The sequence below is a fragment of the Vombatus ursinus genome, unplaced genomic scaffold, assembly GCF_900497805.2.
Source record: "Vombatus ursinus unplaced genomic scaffold, bare-nosed wombat genome assembly UNPS02014935.1, whole genome shotgun sequence".
NCBI lineage: Eukaryota > Metazoa > Chordata > Mammalia > Diprotodontia > Vombatidae > Vombatus > Vombatus ursinus.
The window spans coordinates 4827097-4850870 of record NW_020954713.1 but is presented as its reverse complement, the minus strand read 5'-3'; the positions used below and the strand labels follow the sequence as shown (position 1 = coordinate 4850870).

Here is a 23774-nt window from a genome sequence, read left to right as displayed (position 1 = left end):
AATCCTGTATTTGGGGGGGAGGGGAGGGAGAGAAGGGGCCCAAGGGCAATTCCCAGTGTGAGGGGAAGGCAAGATCTGCCTTCCTAGACTTGTCTGGGATGAGTCTAGGAGTCCTCCAGCCCCAGGAGCCCAAATTTCCTCCCCCTGCACCTTGCTTGCTTCATTAACAAGGGTTAGAGAGGAGGGTTAGTGATGGAACCAGGTACATTCAGCATGTCCTCTGTGGCCTTGGGAAAGGGTGGTTGACACCTCCAACCTTCCCAGGCTTCCTTCCCTAGTTGTTTGGGACTAGCCCAGTTATTTACTATGTAACCTTGGTCAAGTGACTTTCGCAAGCTCATCCTTCCCCAGTAACAATCAGGGAATGCCATGTAGACCGTAGTGGCCAATCCCCATAGGTGTGTGAGTGTTAGATTGCCGTATTTTGGGTAGCCACTAATTTCTTTTGGTGTCTTCTGCCTGTGTTCTTTTGGCCCTGAAACCGAGTTTTTCCCCTGTCCCCAAAGCCTGGCTTTATTTTATTTTTTTAATTTTTTACAATTTATTTTGATTTATCAACAATCACTTTCATAAGCTTTTAAGTGTTAAATTTTTCTCCCCCTCCCCAAGATGGCATACAGTCTGATATAGGCTATACATATATATTCCTATTAAATATATTTTCACATTAGTGATGTTGTAAGGAAGAATTAGAACCAATAGGAGGAACCACCAGAAAGAGGAAACAAAACAAAACAAATGAAAAAAATAGCAAATAGTATGCTTCGATCTGCAGTCAAACTCCATAGTTCTTTCCTGGCTTACTTTAGAAGGACAACCCCGTAGCCTGAGCATCAGTTTCCCCTATAGATAAAAGTGAAGGTGATAACACACTCGTCTGCTTTTTAAGGCTGCTGGGAAGAAAGGCTTTATAAGCCATAAAGGGCTGTAGAAATGGGAGTTAGGACGTTGTTAACTCTCGTCTCCCAGATTTAAAAGGCAGAGAACAGGAGGGAGAAGCCTGGCTAATCTTCAATGTTGTCTGATTGGCCTCTGGATGACCCAAAGTGAGGGGGCAGGAAGTTTCTGCTCTTGAAAGAATCATTCTCTGTTCTCCAGCTTTTCTTGCCTAGCCCCAACCCACCTCCAAGGAGAGAAAGGAATCAAGTATTAAGTACCTGCTATGTGCAGGGGTTGTGCTAGTCCGTGGAAATACATGTAAGAAGGATGAAAATGAACCCTGTCTTCAAAGAACTGACTTTTTGGGAGGGGAGAATGAATGAGAATACACACACACACAGTAGTTTGGGAGGGAAGAATTGGGAAAGATTTCATGTAGAAAGAGTTGCTTCATACTATTTTCTTTCTTGTGGTTTTTCCCTTTTCTGATTCTTCTTTCACAACATGACTAATATGGAAATATGTTTAATATGATTGTACATGTATAGCCTATATCAGACTGCTCGCCATCTCAGGGAGTGGTAAGGGGAGAGAGGAAAGAGGAAGGGGAAAAAAGTTTGGGACTCAATCTTATAAAAGTTCATGTTGAAAACTTTCTTTACATGTAATTGGAAAAAATAAAATACTATTAAAAAAAGAAAGAAAGTGATGCTTCAGCCTAGGCTTGAGGGAAGCAAGGAATTTCAGAAGACGGAGGGGAGCAGCTATAGGAGTGCTCAGAATTTTACATTGGTTTCCTGACTGGGCCAGTGTTTAAGCCAAACCCCCTTTGGTTTTCATGGGGTTGTAAGTCAGAATGGATGCTATGGAAGGAGCCCTGTATCCTGTGAAACAGGATAGTGTTTCAGATCTGGTGCAAGCAGAGGAGGAAGGTGGGCACTGGATGGAGGTGTTTCTGGGCCCTGCAGCCAGCATACCTGGGTTCCTCTCCCCACTCCTAAGCCCAGTCTCTCTTTTCTTCCTCCAGCAAGAGCACACAGACATCCTGCGCAGTCTTCGATTCACGCTGGCCTTTGTCCACTGTGTCATGGAGATGGCCTCTGCCAAGGGCAGCACGGGAGAGATGGGCAGCTCCGTGGCTTCTGAGTACCAGCTGCAGGAGAGCATCGTGGCCGACCAGATCAGCCTGCTGAGCCGAGAGTGGAGGTCAGCGGTCCTGGCGGATGTAGACCAGAGCAGACGGGGGCTGAGTTGAGGGCCACCCGAACACCCAAGGGCAGGCTGTTCTCTCCTGGGCCACTTGTCCAGCCCCCAAGCCCGGGATCTGACTTGGGTTCACTTGACACTTTGGTTCTTTCCCCTCAGCTACGCAGAACAGCTGGTGTTGTATCTGAAGGTGGCTGAGCTGCTGTCCTCTGGCCTGCAGATGGCTATCGAACAGATCAAAGCTGGAAAACTCTGCTTGTCCTCCACCGTCAAGCAAGGTAAGACCAAGCCCCGCTCTTGTCCCCCGTGGAGAATGTTTTAGGGCAAACAGATTAGACACGGGGACGTTACAGATATACCCAGACCTGCCCATGTCACCTGGTGAGCACGTTCATTCATAGGATTTAAAGCCAGAAGGGCCCTCAGAGGCCATCCAGTTCAACTGGATTTCAGCCTCCAATTACAGATAAGGAAACTGAGGCGCAGGGAGATGCCATCCCGTAAGGTCATACATAGAGCTGGAAGGGCCCTCAGAGGCCATCTCAATCCAACCCCTTCACATCTCAAATGTGGAACCTAGGACACAGTTAGTTAGTAGTGAGCGTCTGAGGTGGGACACCCACAAAAAAGAGTGTGAACAGGGATCTTAACACCAGAGGAAGGGAGGCTGCCCAGAAATGTGTTGAGGTTGATCACATCCCACGTCCCTCCTCCCCTCCACTGCTTCGTAGGAGTGACTAAGAATCCCGGAGGAGGGCTCCTGTCCCTCAGGACCAACAGTTAGGGCGTGCTGGGTGTTGCCCTGTGTACGCCTCCATCTGCAGCTTGCAGGGATCTTGGGTTCAGAGGGGCCTTGGTGGCCAATCTAGTCCTGCCCTCCTCCCTCACCCAGAGAGACATTCCTTATAACAACAAGTAAAAGAGAAGGAAGGAAAAGGGCAATTCAGCAAAACTGTAAGTGATGCTCAGTCTGATGGGGTATACGGTGTTCTATACCCATAGCCCCCCACCTCTGCCAAGAGTGAAGGGAGGTCATTTTGAATGCAAATTTCTAATCCAAAGGTGAGCCCATCTGTGCAGCTCTGGGTGCAATAGGGAGAAATCAGGGGCTACTGGTGCATCGACCATCCTCTGCCTGTGACGGTGGTACTGCCTTAGCTCTTCCTGGCCCAGCCTGTGGGGCCTGGCTGCATTTCCTGTGCCTCCATCACACCATCCGGGGCCGTGCCAATCCGCTCTCAGCACCTGGGCAGGGCGGGGCGTGCTGAGTCAAAATCTTGCCTGGGCTTACTCTAACACTCACATTTTCACACATTCTCACACATACATACTCTTACACATACACTTACACACACACAATCATACACACATACATTGTCACACATACATACTGAACACACACATATACATTCTCACATATACATACTCCCACACATTCACACATTCTCTCACACATACATACATTCTCCCACACATACACACACCCAACACACATATACACACAGTCACAGTCGTACATACATGCATACATAGCATTCTTACACATACACGTTCACCCACCTGTGCCCATGCTCCCTCCCTCCCTTCTGCAGCACAGGGTGGGCATCTGGAACAGGGCAGGGGGCCATGACCACGGGCAGAAGGGGCTCCAGCCTCCCGGGGTGGGTGGTCCTCGGGGCCAGGGGAAGGAGGTGCTCCATCCAGGGCCTGGGGCTGACCCCACCCTGTCTCTGTCCTTTACTTACTCGGCTGCAGTCGTGCGGAAACTGAACGAGCTTTATAAGTCGAGTGTATCATCCTGCCATTGCCTGAACCTACAGCTGCAGAAATTCTTCCTGGATAAGCAGAGGCTCATGGACCGAATCAACAGCATCACTGCTGAGAAGTTGATCTTCAACTACGCTGTGCAGACGGTATGGGTCTCCTTTCCCCCCACCCCAAATCCAGGCTTCTGCCATCCTGGTTGGGCTCCACACAGGGGTGGGGGGGGGGGTTTCAGTAGTTAAGGGGTCCTAGATTTGTGTCCAGGTCCTCTGGCTGACCTGAGCCAGTGCACCCTGCTGCCCCCCGTAACATACAACAAAATATCCCAAAAGTCAGCACAGCTTAAAACTCCTAAGCCTGGGAACACTCTGTGAAGTGCCATAAGGTACGCAGAGGGTATCATGGGAACTTTCACTCTCAATCTGAAAATCTTAATTAAACCCCGCCTATGTGCAGGGGGCTGTGCCAAACCCTGCCCTCAATAGCTTATATTCTAATTGGGGAGACACCTGCTCACACAACCCCTGAGAGATGGGTGCTTTTAGTATCTGCAGTTTTTTGGGGTATATGTGTGTGTGTCTTTAACTCCAGGCATAGAAAACCCTTTCCCTGATGGAGATAAGCAACACCTGGGACTTAGTCTTAAAGAACCAGGGGCACTGAGAAGTTAGACCATTTGCTCTGGGTCTGAGTCCGTATGTTTTGGAGGCCGGTTTTTGAGGTCCCTTCTTCCCAGCTCCCAAATACGGCACTGTCTCCAGTATGCCCCACTGCCTTACTTCCCTCCCGGTGTGTTGGGCTGGACCCCAGGATTGTTCTCCAGAGCCCAGAAGTACATTCATAGGATCCTTTTAGGTCACTTAGAGCTTGTGGTCCACCTTGAACAGGAATCCCCTGACATCGTGCCCTAAAAGGCATGGATGGACAGCTGCCCTCAAACCCCGGAAGAGTTGGGTTCCCGTGTCTCCTGACATACTGTCACAGGGACGGGGACCCTGGGTAAGTCCCATAACTCGCAGGGCTCGAGGCAGTTCTCTCAAGAGACTCGAGGGCCAACCTGCGTTGGTGGTGGGAGTTTTCTCATCCAGGAATTCCCGATGCTAACATCACAGGTACCAAAATAAAAACAAACTACCATGTAAGAGGCAGCTGTAAGACTCTTAAGATGCAGGAAAGGTGCTAACTGACATATATTGGTAGAGGTCCAGTCTCTATCCTGGTCATCCAGTTTCTGTTTGAAGACCTCCCAGTGATGGGAAGCTTACCACCCCTTCTAGCAGCCTATTCCAGTACATGTGATTTGAACCCGGCCTTGCTACTGGCAGGTCAATATGGAGGTCATAGAGGCTGTGAGATGAAGGGAGAGGCCCTCAGGTTTCTCAGAAGGCTACCTGTAGGGGATGGGAGGGGAGCAATTTGGTGGAGAGCGGATGAGGAGAGCGGATCTGGTGCTGGGTCCCTCACTTCTCTCCTGCCTCTCCTCTCCGTAGGTGCGCTCTGCAGCCCTGGATGAGATGTTCCATCACCGAGAGGACTGCGTGCAGCGCTACCACAAGGCCTTGCTGCTCATGGAGGGCCTCCAGCAGATCCTCACAGAGCAGGCAGACATTGACAACATCAACAAATGTGAGTTGAGGTGCATTGTGGCGCACACCAAAGCTGCCCCAAGCGGACCATGGGCAAACCCTGAGAGCCAGGGTATCCCACCAGCTCCACTTTAGACTGAGATGAGAGCTATACTGGAGTAGCATAGTGAGGCAGGGTTTGAACCCAGGTCTTCCTGACTCCAAGTTCAGTGCCAGGTCCACCGAGGCATACTATCTTCCCAGGGCAGTCCCCAGACTGAGGGGAAGGAAAGGCCAGAACCAGAGGTGAAGGAAGGTGAGAGCCAGGCAAGCCCTGCCCAGTTTTCTGGGAATAGATTGTACAGTTAAATCTGGAAGGGACGTCTGAGGTCATGTCTTCCCACTCTCTAAGAGACTGACTTGCCTGGGGTCACACAAGGTCTAGTGAGTGACTGCCACCTAACATTCTTTTTTTTCCCCTGTGCCTCATCTTGGCACTGTCTAGGCAGGGTGTGCACCATCTGTCTTCTGGGAAAGGTACCATGGCATACCTTGGGCCCTCGGTTCCCATCCTCACACCCTGTGGTTATTAAATGTCTCAGCCACCACACTCCCCTTTGCCACCTCCCCCTTTTCCTCCTGCTTTTTTGCCTCAGTCTACCCAGTTGTAGAGAGTCACTGTCTTCTTTCTTCCCCCCGACCACAGGCAAGATGTGTATTGAGCGGAGACTCTCAGCCCTGCTGTCTGGCATTTGTGCCTAACCCCCCGTGCAGCTCCTCTTGCCCACCCACCAACCTCTTATGCTTCACGGGACAGCTGTCCGCCCACTCGCCAGTTGTGGGTCAGTTCCTGGCAGCAGTTTGGGCTGCATCGTGTCTGCAGTCTCGGCCAGACAGACTTGTCGGGACAAAGGCTTTCGGATCTGTCTCCAAGAATCCACATCCCAGTTTTGGAGCCCTGTGACTTCTGCCTCCCTCCCAGGAACAGAGCAAAGGAGATTAGAAGTAACTACAGTCAGTCACAGCTGGCGCAGCCACCCCACGAGAGGGGGAGGTGTTTCTCTCCCTGAGGGAGATCACAGAATTTCCGTCCCCACTGCCCCTTGTCCTTTGAAGAGAGTCACGCTGCTACATCATTATCTTACCATTTCCAGGGGTCGGGCCCCTCCAATGCTATGTCCGTTGCAGGCAGTGGACACTGGGACACAAGGAGGGAACCCCAAGCATGAAACCCTGACACCAGGCCAGTTACTTTTCCCACTCCTCTTTCCCCCGCTCCCCATGCTTTCTGCCAGTCAATCACTTTTCCAAGATGGCTCTGCCCCCACCTGGTGCTCCAGCAGCAAACTACCAACCTGCAGATGGCCAGGGCTGGAGCCACCCGGGATGGGTGGGGAACCAAAGCAAAGACTGACTTTTCGCCTCAAGAACTTGGACCGTTTTTGTGTGCTGGATCTCTTCACGCCAAAATGTGCATATTCTCAGTGGTTTCATCCTCAACATGCTCAAATGAGCCCAAATGAGAATGCACGTCATCTCTTGCTTTTAATCTGACTTTAAGGGGAATTAAAAAAGTTTAAAAAAAAAGCCACTAAGCCAACCCATACTAGCTTTGTTAATCGGAAGGAGCACTTTACACACCATGGTTGGAGAGGAGGACCCTTTGATCACGCCTCACAGGTTCCCTACAACCATACTGACTGCTAGAAAAAACTGTCATCTTCTCCCCTTTACTCCCCTCACACCTCCAGTTACTATATTGCACTACGAGCGTGTACATATATATATATATATAAAAAAATGTGTGTGTGAGTGTGTGTATGTTGTGTGTATTTAACAGAACTGTATCCTGTACTTGTGATGGAAACAACAGATGAGCACCACACTGTGCCAGCTTGGGACCTGCCGTTCCAAGAGAAGAGATACAGTCCTTTTAATTTAATGTTCTTTAAAGGACAGACAGTATGAATATAAAGCCTCCAGGCTTTCTAATTTCAGAACAGACGTTGAAAAATCTCTCACACACTTCAGACCTAAAAAAAAAAAAGTGTTTTTAAAGAAAAAAAAACTTTATATAGAGTTTTGGTTTTCTTTTTGTTGTTTGGAAGTGTGGGGTGGGGTTTGGGTGGGGACTGGGTGTGTGTGGGTGCTTGTGTGATTGTGTGAGGGAAAGCTCAATGTTTCTTTTCTGATGAGACTTTGGAGCCAAAATGACACCATGGTTGAATGACTTGAGTGTGTTTGCTTGGAGTGATTGGCGCTGGGGCCTGACTGGCTGTGGATGCATGAATGAAAAGCCGCATGTCCATTGGGTGTGAGCTCGGTGGCCTCTCAGTCTTCTCTGAACACGGGGTCCTGGCAGCAGTATTGTGTGAACCTCTGAGGGGATGGCCTTCAAGACCACCTCTTTCCCACGCATGCTCTCATTGGGTGACTGGTGACTCCCCGGCCATGACAGAATATGGATGTTAGTTTGCACATTCTGTGCCATTAAAAAACAATATATGCAAGAAACTTCCCTAAAGCCTGTGTTTGGCCCTAACACTCACTGAGGGGACCTTCCTGCCCTGCATCCCAGGAACACCTTCACTGACTGAGACCTTCTAATGGAGCCCATCAACTTCTAGGTCTTTGGCAGCCGGTTAAAAGGGGTCCAATGGTCATGGCCTGGGGCTCCTGCCCTCCCCAACCCATGAATCCAGTTTCTTGGAGTACCTCCATCTAGGGCAGGTAGTGGGGACTTCCCCACAAACCTGAAAGACAGTGAGTAGTGGCCCCTGTCCCAAGGCCCCAGCTCAGGTATAGGGCCCTGCTGTGTGCTTGAGAAGTTAAAGCCATGGGAGTTGGTCAACCTGGAACCCATTCCCCACCTCTGCTTCACATTACTTGAATGTATTGCTGCAAGAGTCCCCATTCAACCTATATGTGTATATACACACACACACATATATATATATACATATATGTATATATACACAAATGTGTGTGTATATATATTATATATATAGACTCATTGCCTTCCCCCACAAGTGGTTTACAAATTTTATACATGTATATATATACACATACATACATATATGTATATGTAAGAGTCATATAGGTATGTATATACATATATGTATATACACACATATATTTTTTTCTCAATACTTGAAATTGTTTGCCACTGCTTGGAATTAAGATGGGGGTGGGGGGCGCTGTTTCTGTTGCCATAACCTTGGCAACATATTCACCTATCTGCATGTAGCGTGTTAACCTTCCCTGGTGATCAGTAGTCCGTTATGGAATGCAAACTTCTCAACAGGGAAGCGCAGCATGGGGATTGTTGCTGCCGTCCTCCATGTTCAGAGTTGTGTCTGTGGCCACGTTTGTGTGTTACTAGTGTCTTGATAAGTGTTGAGAGCCCTTGGCCTAATCATGAATGCGTAGTTTCAGGATTGCGTGGAAAGGACATCCGGTTATTCTTCATGGTAATTAATGCCTGATATGTGTTTTTTTTCTAAGGTTCTGTTTGTGTGACCCCCCCCTTTTTTTTTCTTTGAATTGTGTAATATCAATTTAAGTAAATAAACTGATTTGAAATTGTTGGAGGTTTGTGTTTTTTAAGACTCCCGATACCTCCCACACTAGCTATATGACTTAAAGCAAGTTACAAGCATTTATCAAACGCTACATATCCAGCCTTCATCTTTGCACAGTGCACAGAGTACCATTCCTGCAGTCCTTATTACTTTCTATCTTGCTTGAAGGTACGTAAAGCACTTTGCGTTTATTCTAAAGGTAGGTGCTGTTATTATCCCCATTTTACAGATGAAACTGAGGCAAGTTATGTGACTACCCAGAGTCACACAGCTAGGAGGACCCGAGTTCCAATCTGGCCTCAAGACACTTCAGTTATGCAACCTTGGGCAAGCACTTAATTCCTGTGTGCCTCATTTTCCTCATCTGTAAAATGAGCTGAAGGAAATGGGAAACCAGTATCTTTGCCAAGAAAACCCCAAGTGGGTTCGTGAAGCGTTGTATGCAATTGAAATGACTGAACAATACATATCCAGCCTTCATTTCTCCTGAGCTGAGTGGCTTAGTGGATAGAGCAGTGGGCCTGGAGTCAAACCCAGCCCCAGACACATACTAGCTGTGGGACCCTGGGCAAATCACAACCTTTGTCTGCCTCAGTTTCCTTAACTGTAAAAAGGAGATAGTAAGAGCACCTACCTCCCAGGGTGACTTTAAGGATCAGATTAGAGAATTGTAAAACACTTAAGACGGTGGCACATAGAAGCTATCCAATTCTCCATCACCAGCTGCTAGACGCCTCCGCCTGGTTTATCCCAGTTTCCTCTTCACTCGGAGGATACCTCCAGACACTCGGCGTTAAATCTGGGTGTCATCCTTGACTCTTGGCTCTCATTCACCGTGCATAGTCAGTCAGTTCAGTTATGAATTCTTATCCTCCCTCAACAATTCGGCTTCATTCCCTCTGCACTACTCACAACTCAATCACCGTTATTTCATACCTTTGTTACCTCTTTCCTGACCATCCTGCTTTAAGGTACGTAAAGCACTTTGCATTTATTCTAAAGGTAGGTGGTGGTGTTATCCCCATTTTACAGATGAGGAAACTGAGGCAGGTTATGTGGCGTACCCAGGTTCACACAGCTAGAGAAGTGTCTGTGGCTAAAGCACCAACACTTTCAGAAGGCCTTCCCTGATTCTCTCAGCTGTTAGTGCTCCCACCCCAATCCCTGACCCCCGACAATGTGTATTTTGAATTACGTCCTCTATTCACTTATCTGTGACTGTTGAATCCCACCAAGGGCCCTGGCCTTCACGGGCTATCTCCCTGGACTGCTGCAGTAGCCTCCTAATTGAAGTAGCCCTTCCTCCAATCTATCGTCCATAGGAGTGATTTTTTTTTTAGGTGGAGTAGGGGTAGGAAAGAGGCAATTGGAGTTAAATGACTTGTCCAGGGACACACATAGCTAGTAAGAGTCTGAGGCCAAATTTGAACTCAGATCCTCCTGACTCCAGTGCTCCCTCCATTGCACTCTATCCAGTGCCCCAACAAAACTGATTTTTCTAAAGCATCTATCAGTTGAACCACATCCTCCACTCAAATTTCAATGGTTCTCTATTACCTCTAGTATAAAATAAAACTTGCTGTTTTACATTTCAAGCTCTTGACAGCCTTCTTGTCTTTCCAGTCTTCTTACAGACTCCCTTCCAGGCACTCTCGGGTCCAGCCATGCTGGCTGCTTGCTTATCCGATGCCAATCTCCCATCTTTGTGTTTTGACTCTCTCTGGTGACTCCACTTCCTCACCTCCACCTCCCTTCAAGACTCGACTCACCAGGAGGACTTTGACAATCGCCGCACTTCTCACCCCCGTCTGCAAGGGCCAGAGACACATATCATCTGTACACCTTTTTGTGTGCATGTGGTCACATCCATTAATTAGAAAGGAACCTGTTTTTTCCTTTTTCTTTGTGACCCCAGCTTTTTGGCACAAAAGCTTGTTTGGTTATTCTCGTAGTAGAACGTAAGCTCTTCAAGGAGAGGGACTATCTTAGTTTTGTCTTTGTATTCCTGGTGTCTGGCATATAGTAGGTGCTTAATAAATGTTTGTTCATTGGTGGATCTTGGTCTATTGAAGTTCTACCCTTCAAGGCCCAGGCCAGATGCCTGGGGCCATACAACTAAAAAGCAAGTTGTTACTTTAATAATAGCTCTTATTTCTATAGCCCTTCCAAGTCTGCAAAGTGCTTTACATATGTTAACTCATGTGAGAGTCACAACCACCCTGGGAAGTAGGTGCTATTATCATCCCCATTTTACAGATGAGAAAACTGAGGCTGAGAAAGATTACATTGACTCATCCATGGTCATACAGCTAGCAAGTGTCTATGGAAGGATTCAAAGTCAGGTCTTTCTGACACTCCATTTTCCAGCTCTGGGCATTTTCACTGGGATGCTTTCCCTCCTCATCATCTCCTGGCTTCCCTTCGCTTCCCTTCTGTCCTTTCCTTGCCTTGGGTTGTATGGGGTGTTCAGGGAGGTTTAGCGCCTCTGATGTGAGGGCTGCTTGACCCCTTTTCAGGGCTACTCATCTACCCTGGGTGACAGATGTCACCCAGCTCTCACCTGTAACTCCAAGAAGCTGTAGCATGCCCGGCAACCACATCCTAATAAAACCGTCTTGACAGACTAAACCAGGTTGTGGGTAAGCAACAGGCGTCAAACCTGTTGGTAATGTAGGGAGACGTCCACCCCAAGCATGTAAAGACTTCCCCTGGTGGAATGGGTGGATGAGAACAATTTGTTCCAAGGCCATGAAGGCGGCTGAGGCAGGCACTGTGGAGCGCTTAGAGTTCGGTCAGGCATCGAAGATGCCGAGGTCATTCAAGGCATCCAGGGCCATCTCTAGTCATCCTGACTTTTGTCTGGACATTGCAGTTGGATGACTCTGGAAGAGAGAGGGAGGCCAGCGACTTCCCGCAGCTCTGCCTCACTTAAATCTAATTTATATACGAGTCAAAAGACATTATTCATACCATTTTACCAGGGCAGGACAAAAGTCAGGATGACTGGCAGTGGCCCCGCAGACCTTGGCGTCTTCGATGCCTGACCAAACTTCATGGCCATTGGAACAAATCGTTCCCATCTATCCATGCCCCCAACCCCGAGAAGTCTTCACATGCTTGGGGTAGGCATCCTCCTAGCTCACTGATAGATTCCTTCAACCTGGTTTAGCTCATCTACCTAGATGGTTTAGCGGATTGTGACCGCTGCACATGTTACAGCTTCTTGGAGCCACAGGTGAAAGCTGAGTGCCAGGTGGACACCAAACGTGGATGAACAGCCCCCAGAAAGGTTCAGCAGCCCTCACATCAGAGGTGCTAGTGCTCCTCAAACACCTCGTATCCCCCCCTCCCCTCGCCAGGGACCTGAAGGAAGCCAGGAGATGATGAGGAGGGAAAGCATCCCAGTGAAAATGCCCAGAGCTGGAAAATGGAGTGTCAGAAAGACCTGACTTTGAATCCTTCCATAGACACTTGCTAGCTGTATGACCATGGATGAGTCAATGTAATCTTTCTCAGCCTCAGTTTCCTCATCTGTAAAATGGGGATGATAACAGCACCTACTTCCCAGGGTGGTTGTGACTCTCACATGAGTTAACATATGTAAAGCACTTTGCAGACTTGGAAGGGCTATAGAAATAAGAGCTATTATTAAAGTAACAACTTGCTTTTTAGTTGTATGGCCCTAGGTGGTATTTTTCTTTCCTATGATTAGAAAAAAAAAAAAGGTTTACCTTGTCCTTACCTCGTTCTAGACCCAGAGTCAAGGCTGTTTCCTGGTCCCTGGTTTCATTACATCCTCCCTACCCCCACCCCACCCCCCAATTCCTCTGGCTGGATCTCAAAGGCTGCTTCTGAAACTGCTTTATTTGGAGGACGAGAGAGAACAAATCTGTAGCCGGTCAACCCTGCCTTGACTTCAAGAACCCTGCTTTGAACCCTCCAGTCTGTCCCTTGAGGAGAGAAGAATTCTATGTTTGTTTCCTTTTTGTTCTGAACTCTGCTCCCCTAGCCTGCATCCTCCCTCCCCATCATTCCAAAGTGTTTGTTAAAAAGTGCTGACCTGGATGGTTCCACGATTCTCAAGTTTGTCTTGGATGAAGTGACCCTGGAGAGCCAGTCGCATTCATTCTTGACTATTTGCTGCGTGCGGCCTCTGTCTGCTCCCCTTCCTGAGGCCAGGTGAGCCCCTGGATTTTTCTGGTGGGAGCTTTGCCCTTTGAGCAGAGTGGCCCACCTGCCTGGGTAGCCTCAGAAAGCTGGCACAAAGACCAAGCTCCCATCCCAAATGAAGGCTGCCACCAAATAGGAGGGTTTCTAAGAAGGCAGTGATCTGTTGGAAGGCTCTGGGGTTATAGGTGTCCATGAGTGGTACCTAGCCTTGGGCACAGAATAGGCAGGGCCTATGATGACTGTGAACCTTAAAATGGGGCCACAAGTAGGAGAGCACTAGAGTCTCCATCAGAGGCTCCCACCTCCTGCTCATAGTGAACTGAGCTGGGCATAAAGTTGGGTCCAGGCTGGGTTAAAGTCTAAAGTGGTTTCTTTGCTGCCTCCACTCATTGCTCCTGGTTCTTCCTCCTGGGGCCAAACAGCTTAAGTCTCATCCCTCTAACACATAACTCTTTAAATACCTGGTGACTATGATCATATCCTCCCCTTGGGCCCCCCAATTTTATAATTCTGCAAGCTGAACAGTGACGCCTCATGGGACCCAGCTTTTCACCAGCCGGCTTCGCTCTCTGCTGGATGCTCTCTGGCTTATCAACCTCAGGCCCAGGATTAGAGTCTAGATCTAGGCCAAGGTCACAGTCAAGGTCAAGGTAGGAGTCAAGATGGGGCAGCTAGGTGGCGCAGTGGATAGAGCACCGGCCCTGAAGTCAGGAGGACCTGAGTGCAAATCTGACCTCAGACCAAACACTTGACACTCACTAGCTGTGTGACCTTGGGCAAGTCACTTAACCCCAATTGCCTTTAAAAAAACACAAAAAAACAAAACAAAACAAAAAACAAAAACAAAAAAAAAGGTAGGAGTCAAGATCAAGTACAGGTTTGGGTCAGGATCTAGGTCTATTCCATCTGGCCTAGGTCAAGTATAGTATCAGGGGCCAGGCAAATTCTAGATCAGGATCTAGATCAAGGTCTAGTTCAAGGTCTGGATCTGCTTTTGGAGCTGGACTTAGGTCTAGGGTCAGTATCAGGGTCTGGGTCAGGTTCTAGGTGAGGTTCTGGGTCTAAGTCAGGTAGAGGCTTGGATCAGCTTGAAGAAGTAAGCTTGGAAGAAGTGTGCAGTGGGACAAGGGTAAGGAGGGAGCCTCTTAATGGAGACTTGGGGTGCCTAAGGCAGAGGGGGAGTGGCTTTGACTTAATGTGAAGCTCTATCAGCAGTTTATACATCTGTGCTTGGGTTACTCAGGCACGGTTTGTATGAAGGCGCTGGTTACTGGTGTAACCCCTTGCGGGCTGCTAGTGGAAAAGGGGAGCAAAGTCTGCAGGGCTTGAGGCAAATCTGTGCCCACAGCTAGTCCTGGAAAGGACATGCTAGTCTCTATCTGCTGCCCTCCCCTCCCCCATAGCAACTGGCTCAGCTGAACTATTTTGGGTGGCAGTGTGCTGGGGGGCAAGGTATTCTCATGCCTATCAGGGAATTCTTTATTCATTTAATCAATCCTTATTTATTAAGCACCTGCTATATGCCAAGATGGGGGGTGGGGTGGTATTCTCATGCCTATCAGGCAAGATGGCTGGTCAGGGGGGTGAACAAACCACTCTAAGAATGATTTATCATCCCTCCCATGTTCTCACTACGGCCACCCTCATTCCTTTGGGATCAGATGTATACCTAATCACCATCTGGGGTGACACTAAGGGAACCCCTAATGCTGCTGTATGCCCCACCCCAGTCAACATGACCTTATCTACAGCAAATCACAGAACTATGTTTGACGTTTAAAAAGGTTCGAGAGATGGTTTCTGGGTAATTTAACCATTTCATGACCAGCAGGTTATTAATAAAAGGATGGTCATTTGGCCATCTCTCTTAGACCAAAGACAATCATGGCAGCTGGGCTCAGTTTATATACTCTTCAAAGCAATGAGGGGCTGCTGGTGATATATCACCCTTGAACAGAGAAATTATCTCAACTCAGACTACCACAGCCTTAGGCTCTCTAGACAAAAGGATCTGTGTCCAGTTAAGCTTGAGTAGAACACAATGGACTTCCCTGCTTTAAATTAAATTCCTTGCAAGTTTGGGGGTCTGACCAAGATGGAGAAGAATCAATGCAATCTCATTATCAGTGAAGTCCTTCAAAAGAAAAACTGAACTTAAAGTCTGGACTTTGGAAGAAGGGGGGAAGTTGAATCTCCCCCAGATATTGGTTATTAATATAATTTTTCTCATATGGAAAGAAGTGGAAAGAAAATGGCTTGGGAGTCAGGAAACCTGGGTTCTATCCCATCTCTGCCACTCATTTGCTGTGTGACCCTGGGCAAGTCCCTTTCCTTCTCCAGCATTTTTTGCATTTGGATTGAGAGAGAGGGTAGTGAGCAAATGGAGAGGAGCTCACCTGGGGTGTGATAGCTAGGGGTTGCCAGAGGCTCCTAGGAATGGCCACACACTTCTCCCTTTCCAGCCTTCAAATTCGCACAGCGTTGAGTCAAGACTGTTTGATAATTGTTTCGGTCCTCTTCTAGAACAAAGGACAACCAACAGTGTTGACTGGATGCTGTGGGGATTTGATGGCTGGGAGGGGGGAGGTGTGTAGCCATGGAAAATCCATGCTCCAGGAACGGTGCTGCCAGTCGATGAGGGCAGGGCCCAGCAAGGAAGTCATTAGGGGGTGAGGGTAGTGGGCACCAGGTAAGGGTATAGCAGTTGGTGCCCTCTAAGTTTCTGAGTGCTTGGGGTAGAGCCTCAGTCACTCCACCCTAGATATTGCTCTATCTCTGGACCTCCATTACCTCTCTTTGACACAAAAGACTCCCTAGAGTTCAGCCTTTACATTCCAGGAGTACCAGAAGTTCTTGACATTTGCACAATGCTGTCTAGGCTCTTAATGACTGCAAAAGGGAAGGTTAACTACTCCCCGTCCCTTCCCTTTCCCCCAGAGCAAACCTTAAACTACCCCGGATATTCAGAAAGCAAACACTATTTCCTAAAATGCTGTAATATTGGCCCAAAGACTCCTTTAGACAATAGCTCTGCTCACCCCGGGGCTCCCCAGGTTGTGTTTTAAATTCAGCTCTAGCCCTGGGACTCCTGAGTGGGCAGTAAGTGGCTTGTGGGACTGGCTTCTGTCCCAAAGGAGTAGAGAACCCAGACTGCAGACTTCAAAGAGCCCTGGCGCCATTGAGGAAGTGAAAGGTTGGGGACTTTGAAATTTTCAGTCCCACGAGGGAGCGCTTCCAGATTTAGCCTTTCTGAAACACATGAAAGTTTGTTTCCCTTGAAACAGGAAATCGAAAAACATAAACAGCAAAATGAGGAGAAACATTTAGGCTGTGAATAACCCCACCCCCAACCCCACCCATCCCCAGCCTTTCAAGTCTGGGGCTGACCCAAACTAAGCTGGGGAAGGTCTTTCTTTTTTCTTCTTTTGCTTGTTTTTCCCCCTCCAGAGATTCTCTGGAAACAAATCTTCCCGGCTCTTCCTTCCTTCTAGGGAACAAAGTCATGAAGAGGTCATGTGCCATTCCAGACACTAGTTCTGTGACCCTAGGTAATGACCTAGACATTCATAAAGCACTCCCTAAATGCCAAGCACTGTGCTAAAATGGGGACAGGGTGGGAATAAATGACACGCCTCTTCCAAGTTGAAAATGATAGCTCTAAATTTCCCAGAAACTGGTGGGAGGCAGAGTCAGAGGGGTGGGAGTCTCTGAGGGCCTTCTCTACTGGCTGGTGCCAAGGATGGAACCACTCCTAGGATCATAGATCCAGAGCCTAAAGAAATCTCAGCCGTCATCCAGTCTAATCTCATTTTCTAGATAAGAAAACTGAGGCCCAGAGAGTCTAAGTCAGGGGTGGGGAATCTTCAGCCTTGAGGAGGCCTTCTAGGTCCTTAAGTGCGGCCCTTTGACCTAATCCAAACTTCACAGAACAAATCCCTTTATTAATTAGATTTAATTATGTAAATTAAAATTTTATTAAGGGGATTTGTCTTGTGAAGTTTGGATTCGGTGGAAGGGCTGCACTTGAAGATCTAGAAGGCCACATGTGGCCTCGAGGCTGCAGGTTCCCCACCCCTGCTCTAAGTCATAGAGTCCCACATAAAGTAGTATCGCAGGTGGGACTTGAACCCAAGCCCTCTGACTCCAGAGCCAGTGTCCTTTCCACTGGACCATGCTGCCTATTTTAGTACCCTGGATTCAATTTGAGTCCTACTATGTGCAAGATTCAAAGAGACGTAAGATATTATGTAAGTCAGTGTCCTTATCTTCACTAGACTAGGAGCTCCTGGAGGGTAGGGAGGGTCTTTTGCCTTTCTTTGTATTCCAGGTGCTTGATGCCTGGTTGGAGCTTAATAAATGTTTATAGAATGATGGATTTCTGGAATTTATATCCGATGGGGATTTGTGGGAGTGGGAGGCAGGGAGGAGAAAATGCTGAATCCTAACTAGGGTGGGGTGAGGGAAGAGGAGCCAAAATGTAGAGGGTGTTGTCTGTACCTACCCTCCTGCAACAGGTAGAGACAACTGCAGTGAGACTATTAAGAAAAAAAAAATAGTTGAAAGGGGAAGCTGCTAGACAGCCTCCTTCCACATGCTGTGTGAGAGCCTCCTTAGTCCTATTCAGCCCCGGGTAGTGGCTGGCCTGAGAAATGGCCTCCCAGTTTCCCAGGGACTTTCACCTCATAGCTGTGTGCTTGGGGTTGTGATTTGTCCTTCCTTCTGGAAGAGGACCATGACATCGGGAAGATGATGCCATGACTTACAGTTGAATTGGATTGAAGTGAGGCAGGGCTGTGCAGAGTCAACAGCCTCACTTTTTCCTCTAGAGCCATCTGGGTCCAGTGGCCAGATATCTCACGGAACTTCTGTCCCAAGGCCCAACTCCTCCCTTCCCCCTCCCCCGCCCCAGCCAATTTTGTCTTATAAAGCTGACTTGTGGGAGATTTTTATGCCGTTTGCCTCAAATGCATCTGCTAGTGTTGGTGCTGGGCACCAGAATTGTTCGGTATGGCTCTGGGGAGATGTGACTCTTAAGCAGATAAGCTAAGGAGATAAAGCGAGTGCTGGGTATCAGCTTAGTGCCTTGCATGGGGTGAGTTTGTAGGATCCTACATCTAGAGTTGGAAGGGATCCCAGCGGTCCTCTATCTAGTCTAACTCTCCCATTTTATACCTGAGAAAACTGAAGAAGTTCTTGTCTGGCTGACCCTACTGCAATTTCATTTGATTTGTCCTGGCAGTAGCATAGATACATCAAGGCCATTTCTGGTGCCCCTTGGAATAAGGACCCAGAGGACATTGGCTCTAAAGGGCAACCTCCTGTGGTAGAGTGAGACCCCTAGAAATTCTGAGCATGTCCTATATAGGAAGGGACCCAAATTAGATGGCCTTGGGCATAGAGGGAAGCATGAATGAGTTTCCATCCAGAACATTGTTCTCATCAGAGAACAAGGTAAGGCCGCAGAGGTTTTCCGGTCTCAGATTACTGAGGGGAGAGCTCCAAATAGTCTGGAAAACTCAGGGCAGACCAGGTTTCCCTGGGAGATGGGAAGTTCATTCTCTTTGCCTGTTTCTGGTCTTTCTTTCACTTATGGGTTGAGAAAGGCCCTCTGGAGCCAAGCCTAGCAAGGAGAAATATTTGGAGAACTTTGAAAAATATGGTTTATTTTGTGGATCTGCAAAATTTTTATTTGGAAATAGTCATGATTTCCAGCTGTACATGTAAGATTGTATATATATGACTGTACAACATTGCCTGTTTGGAGACTTGAGTGTAGGCCATTGGAAGACGTAAATGAATGGAAATTGTTTCTGCTTCCCCAGAGTCCACAAGTTCTGAATTTGGAACAAAGGACTGCTTGTGGGAGACCCCCACTTTGAAGCAGGAGGGAAGAGTGTAATGGAACCTTTGGAGTGTCTATATTCAGGTGACCCGATGTGGAGGTACTCTTGTACCCTGAATTCCCTATCTTGTGCCTTTACTCAGGTGATTGAGCTGGGTGTTGGAGCTGTGATGAGCTTGGAGCCAGGATTCCACGGGGGCATGTTGTAGCTGGCACCTGAAACTGAGAAGGACAAAGGGAAACAGAACAAGATGCAATACAACACAAACAACCCCCGACACACCAAGGTGGGGGGTGGTCTAAAAGGGGAGAGGGGTTGGGAGAGCTGTATCCCCCCCCTTCCCTCCTCCAGCTTTATTTCATGTCTGTCTCTTTTTCTTGGTGTGATCAGGGGTTGGAGACTCCCTTCAACCCCAGGTCACACCAAGAAAAAGATCAAACACTGTATTTCAGCATAATTGGTTTCCTTTGTAAACCTCTACTATTTTATACATTTAAAAACATGATTCTGAGAAAGGGATACATAAGCTTCACCAGCCTGCCAGAGGGGAACATGACACAAAGAAGGTGAAGAAACCATGACCTAAATTCTAGAAGGTTGCATTGGGAACTAGAGGAAGGATATGTGTTCAAATCCTGCTCCTTCTAGTTGCTACCTATGTGACCATAAACAGTGACTTTAACTTTCTGGGCCTCAGTTTCCTCTTGTGTAAAATGAGGGAATTGGACTTAGATGGTCTCTGAGGTCCTTTCCTGCTCTAAGCCTGTGACCCCATGATCTGACCCTGCAGCCAGGGGCGGGATGATTGTTAACTGTTGGGGCCCAGAGATATGAGCCCTGCCACCTCAAACCTCCTGGCTGGTGAACCTTTGTTTCTACTTGGGTTGTAGGACACTGCCCTCTGGTGGCCAGAGAGCATTTGGGTACCAACTTCAGAGATTCAGATAAAACAGGCTTTCCAAGGATTTAGAGCTGGAAGAAACTTTTTGGAGACCATTTAATCTAACCTAAAACCCTTCTTTTTTTGCATTTAAAATATATTCTAAATTTATCAAACACCAATAAAATAAGCATTTTTATATACACAGAACAGAAACATCTCTTACGTATAGCGTGGTTTTTCAAATGTATATAAAAAATTCATCATGTAACTTTCAAAGCTGTCCCGTTTCTCTGTGATTCCTTCTTGCCCTTCTCTTCTTTCTTGTGCATTTGGAAAAAAATTCTTCAGTGACTCTCTTTTCTCTTTCTCTTTTTTTTTTTCTTTTTGGTAAGCCTATCCTCCCATCTACTCCTTACTTGGAAAAAAAATAACAACCCTGTTATTTTTTTTTTAATTTTAATTTTTTATTTTTAGGCAATTGGGGTTAAGTGACTTGCCCAGTGTCTCACAACTAGTAAGTGTCAAGTGTTTCATCTGAGGCCAGATTTGAACTCGGGTCCTCCTGACTTTAGGGCTGGTGCTCTATCTACTGAGCCACCTAGCTGCCCTTCCCCCCCAAAAAATACCCTTTTAAAAATTTACGTAGTCAAAACAAATTCCCATATTGACCATGTCTGAAAATGTATGCCTCGTTCTGTACCTTGAGTCTACCACCTCTCTGTGGGGAAGTGGGAAGTGTTCTTCCTCACTGCTCCTTAGTAATCTTGACCGGTCATTGCATTGATCAGAATTTTCCATCTTTCAGTCTGTTTTTCTGTAGTTCCTATGTGGATAGAGCACTGGGCCTGGAGTTAGGAAGACCTTAGACACTGACTAGCTGTCTAACCCTGAGCAAGTCACTTAACGTTACTTGCCTCAGTTTCCTCATCTGTAAAATGGGGATACCTCCCAGGGTTGTTGTGAAGAATAAATGAGATAATATTTGTAAAGCACTTAGCAAAAACAGTGCCTGGCACATAGTAGGTGTCATATAAATGCTTATTTGCTTCCCTTCCTCTCCCACCTTCTCACCTCATTCTGCATCAGTTCATACAAATGTTTCCAGGTTTCTCTGAAACTTCCCCTTTCTCAAAATTTTTATGGCTCTATAATATTCCATATTCCATTACATTTCTATAGGTCAGACAGCATTTTAACAGTTGAAGTGGTAGGATGATGTAAGAGAAAGAACACTGGTCTTAGAGCTAGGGTCTAATCCATTGCTGGCCTGGTTTTTTTTTCTTGCTAGTTGAGTGACTGTGGGCAAGTCCATTATCTATAAAATGAAAATATCAGTCCTGACAACCTCCCAGCTTTGGTGAGAGGATTAAATAAGAAATATTACATGGCAAAACACTTTGAAAACTGTCAAAAAGTGTCATAGTAGAATCTAGTAATGTTGTTTTTTTTTTTTTGCAAGGCAATTTGGGTTAAATGACTTGCCCAGGGTCACACAGCTAGTAAGTGTCAAGTGTCTGGTCTGAGGTCAGATTTAAACTCAGGTCCTCCTGACTCCAGGGCTGGGGCTCTATCCACTGTGCCACCTAGCTGCCCCCCAAGTAATGTTTTAAAAGATGTAATAATTTCAAGTTGCCATTATCTTTACCTATTCATTATAGTAGGTTCTCCAAAGCAGCGGTGTTACACTAAAATACCAGCTGCTTATTGACTTAGAAAACCACAAATTAACATTATCTATAGTCTATTACAGGGGCAGCTCAGTGGCACAGTGGATAGAGCATTGGACTTGGAATCAGGAAAACTTATGTTTATGAGTTCAAATCCAGCCTCAGACACTTACTAGTTGTGTGACCTTGGGCTAGTCACATAGCTGTTTGCCTCAGTTTCCTCATTTGTCAAATGAGCTGGAGAAGGAAATGGCAAATCACTCCAATGTTTTTGCCAAGAAAATCCCAAATGGAGTCATAAAGAGTCAGACATGATTGAACAATGTTGTATTATATTTTTGTTAATTTCATTAAATGTCTCCCAATTTTTATTTTGATCTGGTTCCAAGTTGCCATGGGAGTCTGACACCTCTGCTTTTTTTTTTAGTCTTTATTTTTTTTATTAATTTATTTTGATTTATCAATAATTACTTCCATATGCTTTTGAGTTTAAAATTTTTCTCCCCCTTCCTCCCCAAGACGGCGCATAATCTGCTATATGCTTTACATTTACATTTATATTAAATATATTTTCACATTAGTGATGTTGTAAGTAGAAATTAAAACCAATAGGTGGAACCATCAGAAAGAGTAAACAAAACTCAACAGAAGAGAAAAAAAAAATAACAATTCGGCTTCCATAGTTCTTTCTTTGGGTGTGGAGAGCATTTTCCATCACAAGGCCTCTGGAGATGTCTTAGATCCTTGTATTGCCAGGAAGGGTTAAGTTTATCAATATTAGTCATTGTACAACATGGCTGTTATTGTGTACAACGTTCTCTTGGTTCTGCTCACTTCACTCAGTATCAGACCATACAAGTCTTTCCAGGTTTTTCTGAAGTCAGCCTGTTCATCATTTCTTATAGCACAATAGTATTCCATCACATTCATATACCACAACTTCCTCAGCCATTCCCCAATTGATGGGCATCCTCTCAATTTCCAATTCTTTGTCACCACAGAAAGAGCTGCTATGAATATTTTTGTACATGTGGGTCCTTTTCCCATTTGTATGATCTCTTTGGGATACAGTTCTAGAAGTGCTATTTCTGTGTCAAAGGGTATGCACATTTTTTCTTTTGTTGCAGTTGGGGTTAAGTGACTTGCCCAGGGTCACACAGCTAGTTAAGTGTCAAGTGTTTGGTCTGAGGCCGGATTTGAACTCAGGTCCTCCTGACTTCAGGGCCGGTGCTCTATCCACTGCACCACCTAGCTGCCCTGGGTATGCACATTTTTATAGCCTTTTGGGCATAGTTCCAAATTGCTTTCCAAAATGGTTGGATTAGTTCACAACTCCACCAGCAGTGCATTAGTGTTCCAATTTTCCCACATCTCCAACATTTATCATTTTCCTGTTCTGTCATGTTAGTCAATCTGACAGGTGTGCAGTGGTACCTCAGAGTTGTTTTGATTTTCATTTCTCTAATCAATAGTGATTTAGAGCGGTTTTTTATATGACCGTTATTGGATTTAATTTCTCCATCTGAAAACTTCCTGTTCATATCCTTTGACCATTTATCAATTGGGGAATGCTTGTATTCTTATAAATTTGACTTAATTCTCTATATATTTTAGAAATGAGGCCCTTATCAGAGAGACTGGTTCTAAAAATTCTTTCCCAATTTTCTACCTTCCTTCTAATCTTAGTTGCATTGGCTTTGTTTGTGCAAAAACTTTTCAATTTAATGTAATCAAAATTATCTATTTTGCCTTTTGTAATGCTCTCTATCTCTTGTTTGATCATGAATTCTTCTGTTCTCCATAGCTCTGACAGGTAAACTATTCCTTGCTCTCTCAGTTTACTTATAGTATCAGCCTTTATATCTAAATCATGTACCCATTTTGACTTTATTTTGGTATATGGTGTGAGATTATGGCCTATGCCTAGTTTCTGCCATATTCTTTTCCAGTTTTCCCAGCAGCTTTTTTCAAAGAGTGGGTTTTTATCCCAGAGACACCTCTGCTTTAAAGGACCTCAGTAAGACATTTCTAGGTCAATTTATTATTTTTTTTAAACCAGCTCTGTGAAGTCAAATTACCAAGTATAATATTAAGTACATACTAGGTACCAGGTAATGTGCTAAGCTCCACAAACACAAACAAAGGTTAAAAATAGTCCCTGCTTTCTAGGAGATCACATTTCAATGGTGAAGACAACATGCAAATCATATTATGTA

At 46.3% G+C, this 23774-nt stretch overlaps 1 protein-coding gene across 3 annotated transcripts in view; it reads left to right on the top strand.

Annotated features, from left to right (window-relative positions):
• ULK1 (unc-51 like autophagy activating kinase 1) overlaps positions 1–6991 on the top strand; it is a 54368-nt gene extending 47377 nt beyond the window's left edge. For all 3 annotated transcript variants that reach the window (XM_027844107.1, XM_027844108.1, XM_027844106.1), the window contains 5 exons: positions 1907–2085; positions 2245–2363; positions 3841–3998; positions 5340–5475; positions 6121–6991. In XM_027844107.1, coding sequence (XP_027699908.1) covers positions 1907–2085; positions 2245–2363; positions 3841–3998; positions 5340–5475; positions 6121–6176 — 648 coding nt within the window. In that variant the 3' untranslated portion in view covers positions 6177–6991. The remainder of the gene's footprint in view (positions 1–1906; positions 2086–2244; positions 2364–3840; positions 3999–5339; positions 5476–6120) is intronic.
• The last annotated feature ends 16783 nt before the right edge of the window (positions 6992–23774 follow it).